We start from the raw sequence: 19,165 nt of genomic DNA, 5'->3' as shown, positions 1-19,165 counted from the left end.
TCTCCTGACTCCCCCAGGCAAATGGGTCCCCTCATGGAGCTCCTGCATGGCGAGTCCTCCCTGCGACAGACACATTGCCGGCCCCTCTGTTGTCACCAGCTGCCTGGAAGTCCCGCGTTTGCTTTCTAGCATCCCTGCAGGGCCTGGCCTGCCAAGGCACAAATCACCATTTTTAAAAACTGTGGTAAGACAGACAGAAAACTTCCTTTTTTAAAGCTGAAAACCGTTCCATTGTGGAGATCCACCACATGTTTGCCCTTTTTAATTACACACATTTCAGCTGCAATAAGTGCATTCACAGTGTTTTGCAGCCAACACACCATCCATCTCCAGAACTTCACTTTCCCAAAAAAGGCTCTGTGCTCCGTGAGCGCAGACTCCCGTCTCGCATCCCCAGCCCCTGGCGCCCACCATTCCACTCTCTGTCCCTGTGAATGTGACTGCCCTGGGGACGTCATGTGAGTGGAATCAGACAGCAGTTGTCCTTTCCTGACTGGCTCACTTCACTTAGCATCATGTCCTCAAGGTTCATCTGTGCTGCAGCAGTGGGCAGAACTTCCTTCCTTTTTAAAGCTGAACACTGTTCCATTGTGCGAATCGACCACATTTTGTTGGTCCATTCACCCATTGATGGACACTGGGTTGTTTCTGCCTTTTGGCTATTGTGAATAGTGCTGCTGTGAACATGGGTGTGCAGATACCTCTCCAAGTCCCTGGTACCATTTCTGTTGGGTGTGTACTCCGAAGTGGGCTTGCTGGGTCAGGTGGTGATTGGATGTTGACTGTTTTGAGGAGCCGCCGTACTGTATTCCATGGCAGTTGCACTGTTTTACCTTCCCCCCAGCACTGCGCAAGGGTCCTAGTTTCTCCACATCTTTGTCATTACTTGTTACTTTCTGTTTTTCTTTAGTAATAGCCATCCTAATGGTGTGAAGTGGTATCTTGTGTTTTTAAATTTCTGTTTCCTGAATAAAAGTGTGAGTGATCAAGTTTAGCTTACAAAAGGGATGGTTATGTTTTTGTTGTTTTTTAAAATGTATTCATATAACTGAGAGATTATTCATTCACATGGTACAAAAAAGGGCTGCACACATTGTCTGTGTGGTTCCCTGCTTCTGGTTTTTCTGCCCAGAGGCCACAGCTGTGTCCAGTTCCTTTGGGTCCCTGGTGAATTTCTGTGCATGTGTATGAGTGCTTCGTCACTGAAGTGCTCCCTCAGCAAGCTGGTGACACAGAGCGGTTTAGTTTTCCCATCACTGTTTTGTGGTTCTGGATTTGAGCCAATGAAATGCTCAACTTGGGGGATGTGTGACCAGCCGGCCGCTGCAGGAGGCAGTGGTCTCCCTCCGTGGGAAGCCCTGGCCTGCTGCTTGCAGTGGGGCCTCCATGAAGGAAGCCAAGCCCTGTGTGTCTCCCCCAGGCAGGAGAAGGGAGGCTGGCAGGATGGGGCCTGAACATTCCAAGATGAACCCCCGCACACACACCTCCCGGAAGCCTATGCGTCGAGCCTTCATCATTGTCACCTTGGCTGTCTCTCCGTCCAGGTCAGTCCTGGGCACAGTTATCAGCATCTCTTTGACGGTGGGCCCCCAGATGCAGGCAGAGCTGCCAGAGGGCGTCTGGGAGCGGGGCCAGCCTAGGCTGTGCAGGGCAAGGCCCCTACACCAAGAATCCGCACAGATATTTATGGGTGTGAAAATCTGTGAGCAACTATCTGAGTCTGGTCCTCACTCCTCTTGACATCTAAACCACAAAATGCATTTTGTATGATTTGAATATGCATTGAGTTTTCCAGGAATGCAACTGCTCTCGCAGTCGAGGGAAGATCAGACTCTGATATATTCGGAGCTCCGCCAAGAGCTGCCACCATTCAGAGCACCACATCACCAAGGACAGCATCTCTCGTGGTGCCAGAGTCCGCAGTGAACTCCAGCATCCATCTGGGTTTGTGGTCGCTGTCACACGACCTGACAGGTGACTATGGGATAGGCCCACCCACCATTAACATGACAAATTACCCTTTATTTTATTCTAAATTATTTTCCTCTTTTTTTTTTTTTCTGTAATGTTACCATCCAGCCATTCTCTTGGTTCTGTTTTAAAGGTGTGTGTAGATGGATCACATGACTCATCAACTTCATTTGAGAAGAGAGACGAGGATAGTGCAAAGCTCTGGTTTTAAGGAGGAGGGTGCTGGACAAGGGATCTTTGTGGTAATGGAGCTATTGTGTATTTTGATTGTGGTGGCACTTGTATTTGCCTGTATGTGTGTGCATGCATGTGTTTAGTTCTATGCAGGCGTATCGTGTGTGTCGGCTCCACAGTACAAGCAAAACAGGAAATCTACCTAAGGTGGGGGGACAGTGCAGTGTCAGTATCCTGGTGGTGATGGATCCAATAGTTTTGTAAGATGTTACCATTGGGGGAAACAGTGTATATAAGATCTCTCTGTATTGTTTTTTTGTTTGTTTGTTTGTTTTAACAACTGCAAATGAATCTACGATTATCTCAAAATAAAAAGTTTAATTTTAAAAAGGTGAGAGTAGGTATTGGGTCTGACAGACTGAGATCTCTGGTGATTGAGGACAGCGGACAGCCAGTGACCTCCCAGTCTCACTTCCTTGGTGGTGCGCCATGGTCACCAACCTCTACTACCCTCCCCTCCCTGACACCTGAGACACCTTGGGCCCTTCTCTCCAAGGCTGCATCCCACCAGGGGCACTGGGGCCAGCCCCTCACCCCAGAAAGGCAGCACAAGCCCCTTTGGCTGCCAGCTGGGGCCTGGCTGGCCCCCAGGGGTTCTGAGTTTGAGACCCTATTCTGCCAGCAGGCAGTGGATATCAGCTGGCTGATGGAACGGGGGTCTTATGTATTGTCCCCAGTTGTCTCCCAGAACCAGGGCCCCAGCCCCAGCCCAGCCCATCCCTCTTCTCAGGTGGGCCTTCCTGCTCCCCTGAGCTTGCAGGACAGCCCTGCTGATGGCCACTCCTGCCCTCCTCTGCCCTGTGCCTGCAGCATTCCTGATGACACAGTCACCATGCTTGTCTCTGCCTCCTGCCACCACAGTGGGCAGCTGGGACAGAGACAAATAACATTCCATCAAATGCCGTTTTGAAGATGAAAATGGACCAGTCAACTAAAGCTAAAAGGTTAAGGGAGGAAGCAAGTCCTTTTTATGACTTTATCATTCTTCAAATTGACTGTTCTATGAATTGGCTTTCAGTGAATTGACTTGTTACTGGTTGAAGGAAAGCTGGGACATGGCTGGTGAGGTTGTGGGCAGGACTGGGGCAGTGAACAGGGCGGTGGGGAAGCCAGACCGGGCGTGCTGTCGGCTCTCTGAGGGACCGGGCTTTGCCCGCTAGACTGCCCAGCCCAGGAGTCCCGGCTCTCCTTCCCCTGTGCATCCCATTTCCTGAGCATGAGCTCAGGATATCAGGACTCGGAGAAGCTGGGGCTGCACCAGAGATACCCATCCCCCTTTATATCCCATGGCATGACCTTGCCACACTGACCTGACCTCTGAGGAATGAAGGTCCTGTCAGAGCAATTCCCGTGGCTCAGCAGGTGGCTGACCTGAGCGTGGCTAATAGAAAAATGTTTTATCGGCACCAACGGCTTCATTCCTCATCAGGATGTCCCTGACATCTGCTTGGAATGGTTACTAAGGGAAGTAATACATCTTAAATCACCAGGGCTCTGGCTGAAGTTTACTGCCTATCTCTCAGGGCCCTCGGTGGCCCCACGATGACACTGAGCGTTTTCCTCCCATTTGCCCTCCACCATCAGATAACAGAGAAACACCCTCAAGTCTCTCCAACCCCTTTCCTTGTTCAGGTTTCCGTCCCCTGACCATCTCTGGGCTGCAGAGAGGTTGGGCTGCCTCAGAGGAGCTCCCCAAGACCAGGTGAGCCCAGCAGATGTGGGGTCCAAGATCTGGGGGTAATCAAGACCTTTTTCTGAACCTCCCCTGCCAGGACCCCACCACTCTCCAAGGAGCTGCTCAGATGGAACTCCTTTTCTGCTGCCCAGTGGCTGTGTGACTTGGGGCAGATGACTTAATCTCTCTGAACCTATTTCCTTTTCTGTAAAATGAGGCTAATAATACTAGCTTTGCAGGGTGGCCATCAGGACAGAATGAGGTAATAAGGCCTGTGGTATCTCTGTGACCTATAGAGATTATTCCTGTCCCCTTCCTCCCCTGGATTCTCATGGCACAGGGCTGGGCTTCAGGACATGCTAGGACTTAAGAAATGTGAACATCTGGGAAGGGAAGGGAAGCTGGGCCATAACGGTGTATCCATCAGGAGCCTTTGGGTGGCAAACGGCAGAAACTCAAGTCAAAGGGATTTCCGTGGTTACTGTCAGTGAGTAGCCCATGGTCTGGCTTCAGTGTGGCTGGCTCCAGGGGCTCCAACATTCCTGAGGCCGTGTCCTGTTCACCTTTCCCCAGGACGCGTTCCTGTGTGGAGGCTCCAGCCCCCTCAGCAGCCTCAGTCCCCCTGGTTAGCCCTGGGGCTCCTGGCCATTCCTGAAACCATCTCCATCCCCAAGAGGAGCCATGTGCTGATTGACCAGCCTCTGTCACTTGGCCACACCTGTAGCTGGAGCATGGGGTTAGCCCCCCTGAACCACTGGGCTGGGAATTAGGAGGGGAATTCAAATGTGTGTGTTTGTTGGGATGGAGGTAAACCAAGTCTAGAAACAGGCCACCAGATTTTGCTTGGAGTTAGAGGAGAGCCTGGCAGTTTGGGGCAAATCTGGACAGAGCTGGTAGCCTCAGTGCAGTAGTGTGCAGAGGCCCAGGGCAGCCAGAGCCATGGCTCAGGTACCAGGGAGGCCAGCCCAGCACCCCACGCCGGGCAGCTGGCCCCTGGCGTCAGCACAGGGCCTGGAGTCATGGGCTCTGTGTGTTAGGGGCTCTGTGGACCTTGGTGGGGGCTGGGGACTGCATGTGCTAGGTAAGTCCTGGGACCCCTGATGTTCAGGATCCAGCTGCACCTCTGCGCTGGCACATCCCCCTCTTGCTTTGCCAACTGGGACCTATAAATAAGCACTTTTTCTTACCATTTCGTCTTTCCTCTTTTCCTAGTGATAGATATTTTTAAAAACTGCCTAGGGCATTGTATGTTACATGAAAAAACTCATCATTTATTCCAGATTGACCTGAAATCTTTTTTGCCAGCACCTCAAGGAGGGGAAACCCTTCCTGGCTGCTTTGAGCCTCCCTGGGGAGGAACAGTGAGGAGAGGCAGTCACGCTCATGCTGCTGGCTCTGTCTCCTCGTCCCCGTCTATAATATGGGCCATTCCCGGCCTCGTGGGCCAGAACCGTGGGGTAGGAATTGCACAGGGGTTTCCTGAGCAACAGCAAGTTCTCAGGGAGGGCCAGGCCACGCATGACTAGAGACCCATGTTGTCTCCTTTAGCCTGAAGTATATTGTTTCTCTTTCCCTCCTTCCCTCCCTCCCTCTTTCCCTCCCTCCTTCCCCCCTCCCTCCCTCCCTACCCCCTCCCTCCCCCCTCCCTCCCTCCCTCCCTCCCTCCCTTCCTTCCTTCCTTCCTTCCTTCCTTCTTTCATTTTTTAGAGACAGGGTCTTGCTCTGTTGCCCAGGCTGGAGTATAGTGGCCCAATCTCAGCTCACTGGAGCCTTGAACTCCTGGGCTCGGGTAAGCCTCCCACCTCAGCCTCCCAAGTAGTTGGACACAGGCACCCACCACCACACTGGCTAATTTTTTTTTTAATTTTTTTGTAGAGACTGGGTTTTGCCATGTTGTCCAGGCTGGTCTTGAACTCCTGGGGTTCCTCCTGCCTCAGCCTCCTGAAGTGCTGGGATTCCAGGCATGAGCCCCCATGCTGCCTCTCTCACATCACCCAGAGGGTGCCTCCGTGCCAGGCCTGTGCTGTGTGGGCAGGGGGTGATAGGAAAAGCTGGAGGTGGTCTGATGGGGAGGCTGAGGCAGCTGCTGAAGCGGAGATGCCCAGGGTGCCCACGGAGATTCAGCCCATGGCTGGGAAGGAGCAGGGAAGAACAGGGCATCAAAGGCATGGTAGACCGTGGTGCCCAGTAGTCTGGCCTGGGGGTCTGATGGGTGGCACCACCATTGCCAAGATGGGCCCCTGGGATGGGGCCTGCTGGTGTAAGGAGAGCCCTATGGGACACCCAGGGAGGAGCCCACGAGCACTGAGCTCCTTGTGTCTGAAGGTCGGGGTGGAGGGAGGTCAGACTCAGGACGGTGACCTTGGTGGCCCCAAAGAGTGGAGGGAGCCCAGGAAGAGATGGCTACCCCAGGAGAGGCTGTGTCAGAGGCTGGCACCATCCCCACTCTCATGCCCTGGTGAGGGCACTACCCCTCCATCCACCTCCTGCACCCCAGGGCTCAGCCCACCCACCTGGCTGAGGGCAGCGCTCTCCGATGCTGGCCAAGACTACCAGCCACTCCCTGAGCCGAGGGCACCCAAGTCCTGCCACCCTACTGCAGCTCTCTGCCGGGAAAATGCTCTGTGTCCCAAGTGGAGACAGATGCATGGGGAACAGTGCATGCCGCGACAGCATCTTGCGCCCCTGAAATAGAAGCCCGCACGCTCAGACCGAGCTTTCCAGCTCCTCCCTCTCATGCATGGTGGGGGATGGGAGGCAGGTTGGGCTCTTTTTATCCAGAAACCAACACACCCTTGAACCCACAGGCTGGGGGTGGGTTCTGCTTCCAGGGCCCCACTAAGGCTTCAGGTCCCCTGCAGCTGCCCTCCAGGTCCTCCCCTGGATGGTGCTGACTGGCCACAAAGAGGGCCCTCATCTGCTGTGTGACTTCAGACAACCCCTTTACCTCTCTGAACCCCAGCTTGCTCCTCTGCGAGGTGGGAAAGATAACAACCCCTGCCCCCAAGGATGTTTGGAAGGACAGAGGACAGTGGCACTCAGCCCATCGTGGCCCTAGCCTTTATTGGCCTCTCCTAACCTTCGTGCCCCTGTGGGGTTTGCGTGGAAGTGCCCAGCCCAGCGTCTGGCCCACAGGGGTTTGAAAATTACTATTTTTTTCTTTTTCTTTCTTTTTTTTTTTTTGAGACAGTCTCCCTCTGTCGCCCAGGCTGGAGTGCAGTGGCGCCATCTCGGCTCACTGCAACCTCCACCCACTGGGTTCAAGCAATTCTCATACCTCAGCCTCCTAAGTAGCTGGGATTACAGTTACCCGCCACCACTCCCAGCTATTTTTTGTATTTTTTGTTGAGACGGGGTTTCACCATATTGGCCAGGCTGGTCTTGAACTCCTGACCTCAAGTGATCTGCCTGCCTTGGCCTCTGGAAGTATGGGGGATTAAGGTGTGAGCCACTGTGCCAGGGCTGAAAATGTTGTTTCTTAATCAGAAGGATGTGTGAGTTAAGCCTGAGCTGTTTTGTCACCTGCTGTCTGTGCTCCTGACCCTCAGTTGCAGGGAGCCTGGGGGCAGATTTTCCTTTCATGTGGTTGCTGAGTCCTGGCATGGGGTGGCGGAGTGGGTAAAGAGAGCCCTAAAACAGCAGGGAGTTTTCCAGACTCAGGCGGGCTGAACTTCTGGGCAGGGTAGTTTGGCAGGATAGAGGAGCTTTGGAGGCCAACCCTGGGACAATCACCTCACTGTGCCCAGTGGTAGGGCCCCGAGGCCGGCAGGCAGGGTGTCTGGGGTCCCATCCTAGCCTAACCTTTGCTCACTGTGTGACCCTGTGCCAGGCGCTTCTCCTGTCTGTGCTCAGCCACCTAAGACCAGGCCTGGGGACAGTGGGGTGTTGCCCGCCACTCACTGGAAGAGCCCGTGTGCATGTGCCTGCTTGCACATGTGTGTGTGTAGTGTCTGCATCGTATGGGCTAAGAGTGTGTCTTATGTGTATGCTTGTCTGGCCGTGTGAGGGCAGCATGGCTCTGAGGGTGTGTTGTGGGTTGGAGGGCTATCCTGTAGACCCTCCATTGGGCATGGAAAAGTCTACAGGGCCAAGATTGGCCTGGGGCCTCCACTGTACCCAGCAGGTGTACACTGTGCTCCCCACCACTGTTTTAGGTCAGGGGTTCAGGTCTGGGAGGGCGGCTGTGAAGCAGAGGCCACCTCCATCCCCTGACTGTGTCTTCAGTCCACATGGGCAGCTGTGCCTGAGACTGAACGGCCAGAAAGCGAGTTTAAGAGCGTGTTCTTGTTGGGGGAAGGCAGGAGCACATTGTGGTCAAGATAAGGCCTCTGTGTAAGGAACGAGAGACTAGGGGAACATGTAGGCAAGGTCTTGAACTCTTGCATACTGCCCGTCTCTGTGTGCATATGTGTCTGCTTGTGTTCACATAAGGAAATCTTGTAAGGGAGCCCAGGAGATGGGGCTCTGTGTAAGGAGTAAGAGACCAGGGGAGCGTGTATGCATTACAGGTGTGCATTGTGTGCCTGGGAGCCTGGTGGATATGGAACATTTAGGAGGGAGACCTTCCACATGACAACTTTTGTGTTTTGGTTTTGAACCATGAGTATACATTAGGGATTTTAAAATGAAATTTTAAAAATGTGTAAGTTGCTAGGTCTGGGGTGAATTGGGTTGCTTTCTGAATATCCTAAGGACCTCCAGTGGAAGGACACCCTCAGGGAACGCTCGTCTCAGCAAATCCTCCATCCCGAGTTTGGGAGGGCCCAGAATGTTCTTCCTGGTTGGAGATCAGCTGCCTGAGCTGACTGTGGGTGGTGCAGGACCCTAGAGCAGGGAGCAGGGGACAGAGCCCACAGGCTCAGGTCAGGAGCTAAGTGGAGCCACTTATCTGCGGAGGAGGCTTGGGGAGGTCTCTGCCTTTCGGAGCCTCAGTTTCCTCATCTGTAAAATGGGAATAAGAAACTCAAGCTTCCCAGGGCAGCTTGAGGATTAAATGAGATCCTGTCAGCACCTGAAGGGTCTGACACCTGAAGGAGGTGAGGCTGAAAACCCAGGAAGGACCCCTCAGAAAGGCCAGGTGGACCCCAGAGGGTTTGCTGGAAGCTGTATTTGCCCTGTAGATGGGGTGGTGCCAGATGGTTCTTTCAGGGCAAGGAGTTGAGATTGGGAGCGCTGAACTCCAAAGATTGCAGGTACACGCTCCCCCAAGCCTGTACTAGACTAAGGTTTCTCTCTGCTTCTTGCCCGTCAGTGAATTGGGCCTAGAATGAACAGGACTTGGCAGCAGTCCTGGACTCGGGACCAAAGGACACTGATGCACAGGCTTGGTCAGGCTCCAGGCCACATGGTGAGGCCTTGGTCCCACCCGGACAAACCCAGGAGAAGTTGGACATGCCCTGACCCGAGACACTCATGACTTGTGTTGCTGCCTTAAGAAGAGAGTCCTTAGTGGAGCCTTTGGGGGTCACAGAAGAAGCTGGGATGGTGGTTGGGGGGACATCTTGGTGGTGCTACTTGGCAGGTGTGACGGTCCAGGTGGGCCTCTCTATGAAAGCCAGGCCTTCGTTCCTGCAGTAGATGCCTGGCCTGGCCCACGCTGGACCTGGACCCTGCGTCCCAGGGCCGCTCCGCCAGGATGTTCCGAGGTCACTCTGCAAGCTTTTGTCCTTGCTGGCCCCTTGCACAGCACGTACTCCCTCTGTGACCTTGGCTCAGTGGTCGCCTCTTCCTTGAGGCAGCTCTGGACCAGGTTAGTGGGGGCAGCCCCCTGCTCCGCCACCCTACCCATCCACTGTCTCCTGGTATTACTTTCTGGATCCCTTGAGGTTATATTGTTTGTGTATTTTGCCTGTGTCCCTGCCCTATGTGGGTGGTGAAGGCATCTGTCCTATTCACTCTTTGAGTCATGCCTCTGATCATGGCTAGGTGCCTCCGTTTTCACATCTGTAAAGTGGGAAGGAGAATATCTTGTGTCACAGGGTGGTTGTGAGCATGAAATGAATTAGTACTAAGCTCTTAGACCTTAAAGTGGGGGCTGCGTGGAGACTAGGTTGAATGAAGCTTCGTTTCAAAGTGGCCTGAGACTCTCCCTGCCAAAGTTAGTAACTGCTTCTCTAGACAAACTCCTCATGACACTGATGGGGAAACTCAGGCCCAGACAGGTCTCACCCCAGGGCTTCTGCCTCGCTACCCTGGGCTCTCTGTCCAGGAAGACCTCACTGAGACCCCTGTCTGCCCCCACAGGAGGGAGTGTTCCAGACATAGGCGGGCTGAGCTCCTGGGCAGGGCAATTTGGCAGGATGGAGGGGTGTGGAGGCCAACCCTGGGACAATCGCCTCACTGTGCCCAGTGATGGGGCCCCAGGCCCACAGGCAGGGCGGTCTGTGGCCCAGAGCCAGGACAGGAAGGCTGGCAGTGGGTGGACAGGAGCCTTCTGTGGCCTTCTCAGAGCTTGGGAGGCCTGGGCAGGACAGGCGGGCGTGAACCAGTGTAGCAACCCCTCAGGCCAGTTTACGAGGCGCCTCCAGCCGTCAGCTCCTGGGAGCCTCAGTGTAACCTCTAATCAGCCCGTTTTACAAATGAGGAAACTGAGGCTCAGGCAGGGTCATGTGGCTTTTGAGGCCTGCACTGGGAAGCCCAACAGGGTCCGTCTGACCCAAGTGCCCCACCGTGGCTCCTGGGGTCCCACCATGTGACACTGGCAAACAGCCTCACCCCTCGGGGATCATGGAATGAGACCGCAAGGTGACCCAGTGGCTTTCCTGGGCTCAAGTCCAGAGGCCACCTCTTCACTTCTCTGCGCCTCAGCCTCAGGAAGCCCAGAGAGGAGGGATGACTGCATCCCGTCCCTGAGCTCAAAGGGCACAGTGAGCCTGGGAGACCTGGCATCGCTGTTAGGCTCCCGTCTCTCTGGCAACATGGTGGGGTAGCAGGGAGGCCAGGAATGCAGACCCAGCATGCTCTTGTTCACTTCGTCTGTGACACAGCTCATAGCTTGGCTGTGAACACCAATGGCTGACATGTAAACCGCAGGGCCAGGGCCTGGTGTGTGGGGGACAGGGTAGAAGGGTGCCCACCGCTTCCTCCCTTGCCCCTGCTTCTGCCCCAAACAGAGAAACTTCTGGAGCCCTAAGAATGGTCCAGCACTCACAGTCAGTTGCTGGTAGGAGTGTGTTGTTGGTGCCACCTCTGGGTGGACATCCGGGTGTACCCAGAGCCCAAAAAACATCCCTCCTGTGCCCCAGCCATGCCAGGAATTGGTCCTAAAGGATAGACTGTGGCTGTGCACAGAAACCCTATTGAAGCCACTGCCTTGTTTACCAGGACCAACGAGAGAGACAGCCAAGCTCAACACCCACCGTGGGCAGGGGAGTGCCTGCCAGGCTCCACCAGCTTTCCATGGGGCGAGGGGAGGAATGCTTCCAGACCCAGAAACACACTCGAGAGACGGTGCGAAGTGGGGGAAAGTGTTTCACAGAGTGAAGCGTATTTTTGTGTAACTAAAACACATCTACATCCAGACACAGGCACAGCCAGAAAATCTCGTCAAATATTAACACTGGGGTATCCCCAGGGAGTTGGAATGGTGGATAATTTTATTTTTCTTGTTGTGCTTCACTGTTATTTTCTAAAGTTAGTACAGTGAATATATGCGACTTATTTAGTAAGAGGGAGGGGGCAGTGGAACAGAGAGGTCTGTGTCCTCCCCACCCCTTTGGAAACTGAGGCAAATTACTCATACAACCCGTTCTGGGGCCTGTAGCAGTCTGAAGCATCCCTTCCTCGAGCCCCTCCCAGGTCATGCCCTCACCCGAAACCACAGACCCAGCCCACTCGCCGGTTGTCCCTGGCGAACCCAGTCATGGCAGCTGCCGGGGCTGTGAGCTGACTCCCAAAGTCTCCCTTCTCCCCGTGGTCCCTGCCTTCTTTCCCTTTTCCTCCCATTCCCTCTCAGGAACACACAAGGTCATCATCTGGCTGAGACAACTCAGAGCTGCCTTTGGCCACCTGGACCCCGCCCTGAGGCCCGGATCTAGTTGTTCCTTCCAGAAAGCACAGGATGTTCTGGAAGAATTCTTAAGGCAACAAATGGGTTCTTTTAAAATGGCAGAACTGTCTAAGCTTGGGAGGCTCGAGGGGATTCACTGATTCTGCATTAGGTCTGGGAGCTTCTGAAGCAGATGGTACACATAGATGCTCCAGCAAGGATGACGTGCAGGTGGCAGAGAAGCTCATGGAAGGATGGGTAGCAGCATCCCCACAGGGAAACGAGGTTAAAACCACAGCCAGCCCCCTCTCTTCCTTTCTCCATCATTGTGGTGTGTGCTTAACTCCACTTCTCGCCTTGTCTTCCCATAAGACTTTCAGGAGTAAGTGATTTCCGGCCAAGAAAATAAAGCAAAATCGTCCCATTCCCCCGTGGATTTGGATGAAAACTGGTAATAAAATCAGGCACAACTCCAAAAGGAGACATTGGAGAAGAACCAAGCTGGGTCTATAAAGAATTACACATGAGATGGCACACATATTGGTGCTGTCTCAGGGTCACAATCATGTTGCCAAATCAAGCTGAAAATGTCACCACTATCTGGAGAGTTGGACATGTTTTATTGGGAATGTATTTTTTCTCTCTGAATATGTTATGAACGCGTTGGTTGGCTGGGTTCAGTAGTAAATATGTGAGAACTTTCATTTAAAAAAAAAAAAACCGACATGGCACCGTGTACGTCTGTCCGAATGGCTAACATAGAAAGGGACAACGTGAAACGCCAGGTGGGCTGCGGGAAAACCGGATCACTCACCTGTTGCTGGTGGGAGTGTAGTACAGCCATGCTGGAAAACGGTTTGGCAGTTTCTTTTAAAACTCATCATACACACACCATATGACCTACCAGCTGGGCTCTTGGGCATTTCTTCCAGAGAATGAAGACTTGCGTCTACACAAACACCGGTCCAAGAACACTGCGGCAGTCCTAGTCATAACCGCCCCCAAACCGGAAACTGCCCAGATGCCCTCAGCAGGTGAATGGTTAAATACACTGTCCCAGCCATGCGGGGGAGCACTGCTCAGCAGAGAGGCAGAGCGGACCCTCCACACCCAAGCGTGACTGAATGCAGAGGGCATGGGGCTGAGTGCAGAAAGCCAGTCTTAAAAAGTGGCACACTGGATGATTCCATTTGTGTGGCACTTGAGAGATGAAAATATGATGGGGATGGAGAAGAGATGGGCAGTTGCCAGGGATGAGGGCTGGTGGGAAGAGGCGAGGGAGCTATGGAGGGTGCCCAGGGAGCCTAGTGAGGAGACGGCCCTCTGCTGGATCATCGTGGGGACCACACAGAGCTGGGTGAGAGGGAATCACAGGGACATGCAGGCGTGTGTAACTGGTGAGGTCCCCATAGGCCCAGTGGGCTGTGGCTTTCCTAGCATCGATGGTGTGCTGCAGGTGTGCAAGATGTTATCTCTGGGAAAGGCTAGGGGAGGGGCACACAGGATCTTGTACTTTTTGTTTGGAACTTTCTGTACATCTATAGTTATTTCAAAATAAGCAGTTTTTTTTTTTTTTTTTTAAAGCCCTAGGTGCAGGAACTTGGTCTGCATTAGGGCCTAAGCGTCCGTATTTCTTAAAAGCACCCCAGGGTGTTTACCCTACAGCCAGGATAGAAACACTGACCACTTCCTCATTTAGCAGACAGAAACTGAGGCAGGGAGGGAGATTTCCAAGGCCTCGCAAGTGCTGTGCAAGACAGGGGATGACCACCAGTTCCAGCTGAGCCTGAGGCCTGGGCTTCTGCTGCTCCAGGCTGGTGCTGGAGACTGAACATGAGGCAGACTGTTTGGTTTTTGTCTTTGTGTTAATTGATATTGAATTATTTTCTATGTACAGAAAAATACACACTTCATCAGCATATGGCTTGTAGAATTGTCACAAACTGAACACACTCATGTAACCAGCACCCAACCTCAGAACAGATCACACCCCAAGATCCCTGTGGTGCCCCTGCCAGTCACAGCCCATTCCCCGGGGGCCCTCTCCTGACTTTGTGCGGCACAGAGCCAGCACTTTTTCCTGCTCTTGAACTTTGCATCAATGGTCGGGTGCTATTCAGAAGCAGTGCCAGGGTGTAGGCCTGGGGCAACCAGTTGGTTCTGAAAAGGGAAAGGAAGCAGCCTCCGCAGGAGGCTGTGGAGTGGAGCTGGGGACAGGAGGGGGGGCCTCACTCAGCATGGCTGGAAAGGGCTGCTTGTCTCTGAGCCAGAGGTGAAAGATGGAGGAGGGACTGGACCCCTGCCCAGCTGACTGGCAGCTCTGTGTCCATGAGCCTGGACCAGGATCCCCCAAAGATCCTGGGGGTGAAGCAGGGGAAGCGATGCAGCTCCAGCAGGTGGACAGAGCTCTGGACTTGGGGCTGGCAAACCTTTAGGGAAACTGGGTGCCACTGAGCTCGTTGCTGTACCTCTCTGAGCCCCGGTGCCCTCATATATAAAATGAGACTCATATATTTATATATATAACAAATATCTATTAACATAGAGGTAATGTGTTAAAAAATATGTGTGCATATTATTATAACATTTATATTTTGTATGTTGTTGGTATCACACATAAATATATGTAATATAATACAATATAAGGTATATTGAATATCATACAAATCTTTTGAGTCCTTTGCTAGTCAGAGCTAGCTTTTATGGAATGCTGACTCTGTTCTTGGCACTGTTTTAAGCCTTTTAAATGTATTAACCTGTTTAATCTTCCCAAAACATTACAGATGAAAAAACTAAAATGGGGCACAGAGAGGTTAGTTAACTTGCCCAAGGGCACTCAACTAGTAGGTGGCACAGCTGGGATTTGAACCCTGGCCCTCTTGGCTCTAGAACTCATGTGTTAACCTTTAAGCTCTCAATATACACTAGTCTATGTAATGATAATAACGATGTATCTCAAATATGCATGCAATGGCGTTTTCTGGTTTGCAAAGCCCTTTTACTTTATGGGCACTGTCTCATTTCTCAACAGCTCTGGGAGGTGGGCGCTATTATTGCTATCCCCAGGGCACACACCAGTTGGGATTGGTTCCAAATTCAGGTGTGCTGGGCTGAGGGTCTCTCTGGGGACCCTGTGCATCCTCACTCTGGGCCTTTTTTACTGGGGCCTGTTCCTGGCCTGTGCACTGCTGTGCTGAGTGATGAAGAAGGACGGCAGGGAGAACAAGGCCTCAGTCTTGGCTGGACAAGGCTGCAGACAACTTGGACCCAACAGGGCGGTTGACAGAGGGAGGATCTCCATTCAGAGCCACTCCTAGCTATACTGTCTTGGAGGGGCGGAGCACTGAGGCAGCTGGTGGGAGGAGCTGCTGAGTGTTCCAGGCCACAGAGGATTTCCCGGGATGGGGAGTGGGGGCAGGGACACAGGTGGGGAGAAGTGGAGAGGGCAGGCAGGGGCCACTGCCTACTGTGGGGTTTAGCACTGGGCCACAGCAGGCCTGCGGGGCACGTTGCATCCATCTGACAGTTTCCCATCTTCACATGCGGACTTCAGCAACCGTACTGTCTGGTTGGAGAGAGCGTATTGCACACAGCTCAATTCCTTGGACCCATGTACTACAGCATGTAGGGTGTAACTGTACCTCTGTGCGTGGCTCAATGAGTTAATACCTGTGAAGTGTTAACACTCCTGCCACTTATTAACTGCTCAAAAAATATTTGCTATTATTAGGGAAATGAGAGAGAGGAGAAGAAAGAAAGGAAAGGAGGGAGACAGGAAAGGAAGAAGGAAGAAAGGAGTCTGCTGAGGGAGGGTGCAAGGTAGACAGAGAAAGAGGTTGACATTTGAGCAGGGTTTTGAAGGGTGAATAGGAGTTTGCGTCTGAATAAGGAGGCAGAGAATGGAATGGTGTTCTGTGTATGGGGTCTCCCTGAGCCATACCTCAGCCTCTGTGAAGTGGGAGCATGATTCCATGTACCTCATAAGGTTAATGCAAGGGTTGGATGAGGAAGTGTGTGGGAAGAACACATAGCCCGAGGTGGGCTCCCTGCAGTAGGTGAAGATATTGCTGTTTGTCATGATGTGGCCAGAGTGAGATCAGAGCTGGGGAGTTGAATCTCTATGGCTGTGGCAGGGCAGCCCTGGGCCTGGGAATAGTGGGCTCTGCCTGTGGGGCCCAGGAACCTGGCGCCATTTTGCGGTATCTTTGTCGCATTGTATTGGTATCATCTCATGTGGCTCCTGTGCAACTGAGTGGCTAGGCTGGGGGATGGAGGGCTGGGTCCTCTTGTCCAGATCCAGGACTCCCTGAAGCCCCAAATTCCTTACCATACCCAGTATGGGTTCTGGCACTGGAAGGGAGGGAAGGCCTGCTTGCCGCCCCGCTAGTTCTCCCTCCTACAAAACCTGTTGCCCATCCCAGATTGGGCACAGGACTGTGACCAGTCCAGGAAGTGAGCTCATGGCTTCCTGGCACCGCCCCTCATGTCTTCTTTTCTTCATGAGCTTTGGCAAGGCATGATTGGCACACAGGTAGAGCTGCCAAGCCCACCGTATGTGGCCCTGGGTGGGTTCTGGCTCAAGGGGAGAGGGGTGCCACCTGCGGCCTCTTATGCTGGGGCTGGAGAAGAAGGAGGCATTGCGCTGTGGACGCTCCCGCCCTTATGGACGCTCACGTCCCTAAGGGATGACGTGTGGAGCAGGGCCTGGCATTGGGGATTCGAATCTGCTGAACATGGGATCTCCCAGTGGCCATGATGGTAGCTAGACAGAAAGTAGCAGAATCACAGGCCAGCATGGGACATGGGAAGGAAGGTCAGCCTCCTTCCAGGAGTGTGTCCAGCAGGGCTCTTATACGAGAGCAAGTAGGGAAACGGAGGCTAAAGCTGGGATGACCCATGGCAGGCACCCAGCATGGGCCCAGAATGTCAGACCCCACTGTGGCCAAACATAGGCCCAGGCTTGGCCTGTGCCGTGGATTTCTAAGGTCTCAGGAGAAGCGTGTGAGGCAGCGATGGGGGGTGTGGGTGCCCCATGCAGGAAGGCAGGTGGCATTGGAGGAGAGGGTATTCCAAGGGCACGGTCTCTAGGGATGAGTTCTCTGTCATAGCTGATGCGCCCCAGGTGGGCAGGTACAGGCAGTGTTGCTGGGATGGGGCCCCCAGCCTCTAGGAAAGCATCACCCCATGCCCTGAAGATGTAGAAGGTGGGGTGTGCTGCCAGGCAAAGCAGAGACAGTCCTTTCCGATGCATTAGTTGCCCCTGTGAGAGATCTGCTTTTCCTACTCCCATTTTACACATGAGGAAACTGAGGCACCAAGTCCATGGCTAGTCATGGATGGAGGTGGGATGTGATCCTGGTTGGGCTGGCTCCAGGCCCACACCCCATAGCGCAGACCGAACTTGGTCAAAGGCAGGAGGCAGGACCCAGGCTCCTGGGCCCAGATCCAGAGCTGGGTCTCTGGGCAGGAAATCAGGGCTCCAGGGCCCCTGGGCTCCTGGCATGGAGGCTGGGTGGGCCCAAACCCATGGGTCTGCTGAGATTCCTGGTGCAGGGCTCTTTGGGGAAGGAGCATGGTGGCTCAGGTCAAACATACCCGAGGTTAAGTCTGGAGCAGCCAGAGAGGACCTTTAACCCTGCTCACTGTGCTTCCTCTCCTTGAGCCTCAGTTTCCCCATCTGAACAGGGGCAGTGGGACTTGACATTGCCATGGGCTACAGACAAGGCAGCTTCTCCATTGACCCAGCAGGGGGAAGGAAAGCACATGGTTTCTTGCATGTGGGGCAGACACTCTTCCCAGGGCTGCTCAGTTGCCCCAGGACCTGTCTTGGGACCACCTGCTGGGGCCTGAGTGGACATGGCCCCCAAGGGGTTTGCTGTGTGTGGGACCGTAAGTAACCCTGTCTCGCTTTTGCCACCTCAGGAGCTCCCTGGACACCGGAAGCAGCCTCTCAACTGACCGCTACAGGTACTGTCTTGCCATCCACCCCAGCCTGCCCCAGGATCTCCTTAGGTCCCCACTGCCCATCTGCACCCAGAGGCGGGCCTCTAGGAGCCCATCAGGGGAAATTAGCTCCACCATTTGGCCCTGAAATTCCCCCAAGGACCAGAGTACTACTGACATGTCCCCTGAGAGCTGCTACAGCTTGGAGTAGTTTCCCCTCAAATCAAGGTCCCCCCAAAGAGCATGACTGCAGTCCAAGTTCCTACCCCAAAGACCAGAGCTCAGCTGAAGGCCCCTCGGAGGATCAGGCTGCAGCTGATAGTTCCTCCGAGATCCAAGGCTGGTGGGTCTCCCGAGGACCAGCCTGCAGCCGGCAGTTCCCATGACGACCAAGGCTGCAGCCCAGGGGAGAAGCCTGACCGTGTCTATTGGTGTGCAGCTGCGCTTGGTGGGAGCCGGGGTGTCTGAGGGTCTCTGCTTCTGTGTGCTTTGTATCTTGATGTCTTCCAAAAAGAGCATTTTCTGTTTTCACAAAAAAGAAAAAAATATTGGAGACTGCGCCTAGAGGAAAGCTCCCTGGACTGGAAGTCAGCAGATCCTTGTTCCAGTCTCGTGGGCAAGAAAGACAAGTGACAGGCAGCCTGTCCTGGCAGTGGGGGTGACTTAGAGGGCTGTGTTCAGTGCATCGATGTGAATTGGGGAGGAGGGGACATCTGTACTGCGTTGTAGAGGTGACTAGAAGTCAATTGGTCCCCTGTTTGGGGTCGGAAACAAGTGGTCCCGGAAGGGAGGACCCTGTGTGGGGACCTGTGCAGGGTGGATGTGGCCAGGGCATGGAGAGGGAGGAGGGGAGTTGGGGGAGGTTTGAGAGGGAGCTTCGTCCTGCTAAAGACCTTGGCTTCTGTGAGAGGGGGTTTTTGAACAAGCCCAAAAGGAGACTCACAAGGTAGTAGGCCCTGTCCTTGGAGACAGCAACCAAGGGCTGGGCCCCACGTGTCAGGGTTGCAGCAGATGCTATACAGGAAAGAGATGTCAGAGCGACCAACTCTGAAACTCTGGACTGCAGGGAGTGAGGGAGTGGCCATCTGGGCCCTGCTTCCCTGAGCCAGCTGGGGACTGGCAGCCCCGCCGCGTGCGCTCCTGGAGGACACAGAGCCAAGTGGTACACACGTGTATACACATGAGCAACACGCTCACGCACTCACCTGATCCTCTGCACGGACACTCCACAGTCACACCCACATAGCATCATAACAGTACTTCCTTTGCTTAGTGAAAGCTGACAATCCTTATGGCCACCCAGCAAGTCAGGGCTATTGTTAGCCCACTCCACAGACGTCACCTGCTCAGGATTC

The 19,165-nt window shown here is 53.7% G+C and overlaps 1 protein-coding gene across 5 annotated transcripts in view; it reads left to right on the top strand.

Moving 5' to 3' along the window:
- The window catches only part of IQSEC1 (IQ motif and Sec7 domain ArfGEF 1), a 387,620-nt gene that overhangs the window by 217,345 nt on the left and 151,110 nt on the right, over positions 1–19,165 (top strand). For 4 of the 5 annotated variants that reach the window (XM_050781445.1, XM_050781451.1, XM_050781450.1 and 1 more), the window contains one exon: positions 17,790–17,834. The exons of the other annotated variant lie outside the window; for it this stretch is intronic. In XM_050781445.1, the coding sequence (XP_050637402.1) occupies positions 17,790–17,834 (45 nt within the window). The remainder of the gene's footprint in view (positions 1–17,789; positions 17,835–19,165) is intronic. 5 annotated transcript variants of the gene reach the window in all.

The sequence above is a fragment of the Macaca thibetana genome, chromosome 2 (genome assembly GCF_024542745.1).
Source record: "Macaca thibetana thibetana isolate TM-01 chromosome 2, ASM2454274v1, whole genome shotgun sequence".
Lineage (NCBI taxonomy): Eukaryota > Metazoa > Chordata > Mammalia > Primates > Cercopithecidae > Macaca > Macaca thibetana.
This window is presented reverse-complemented; position numbering and strand designations above follow the sequence as displayed.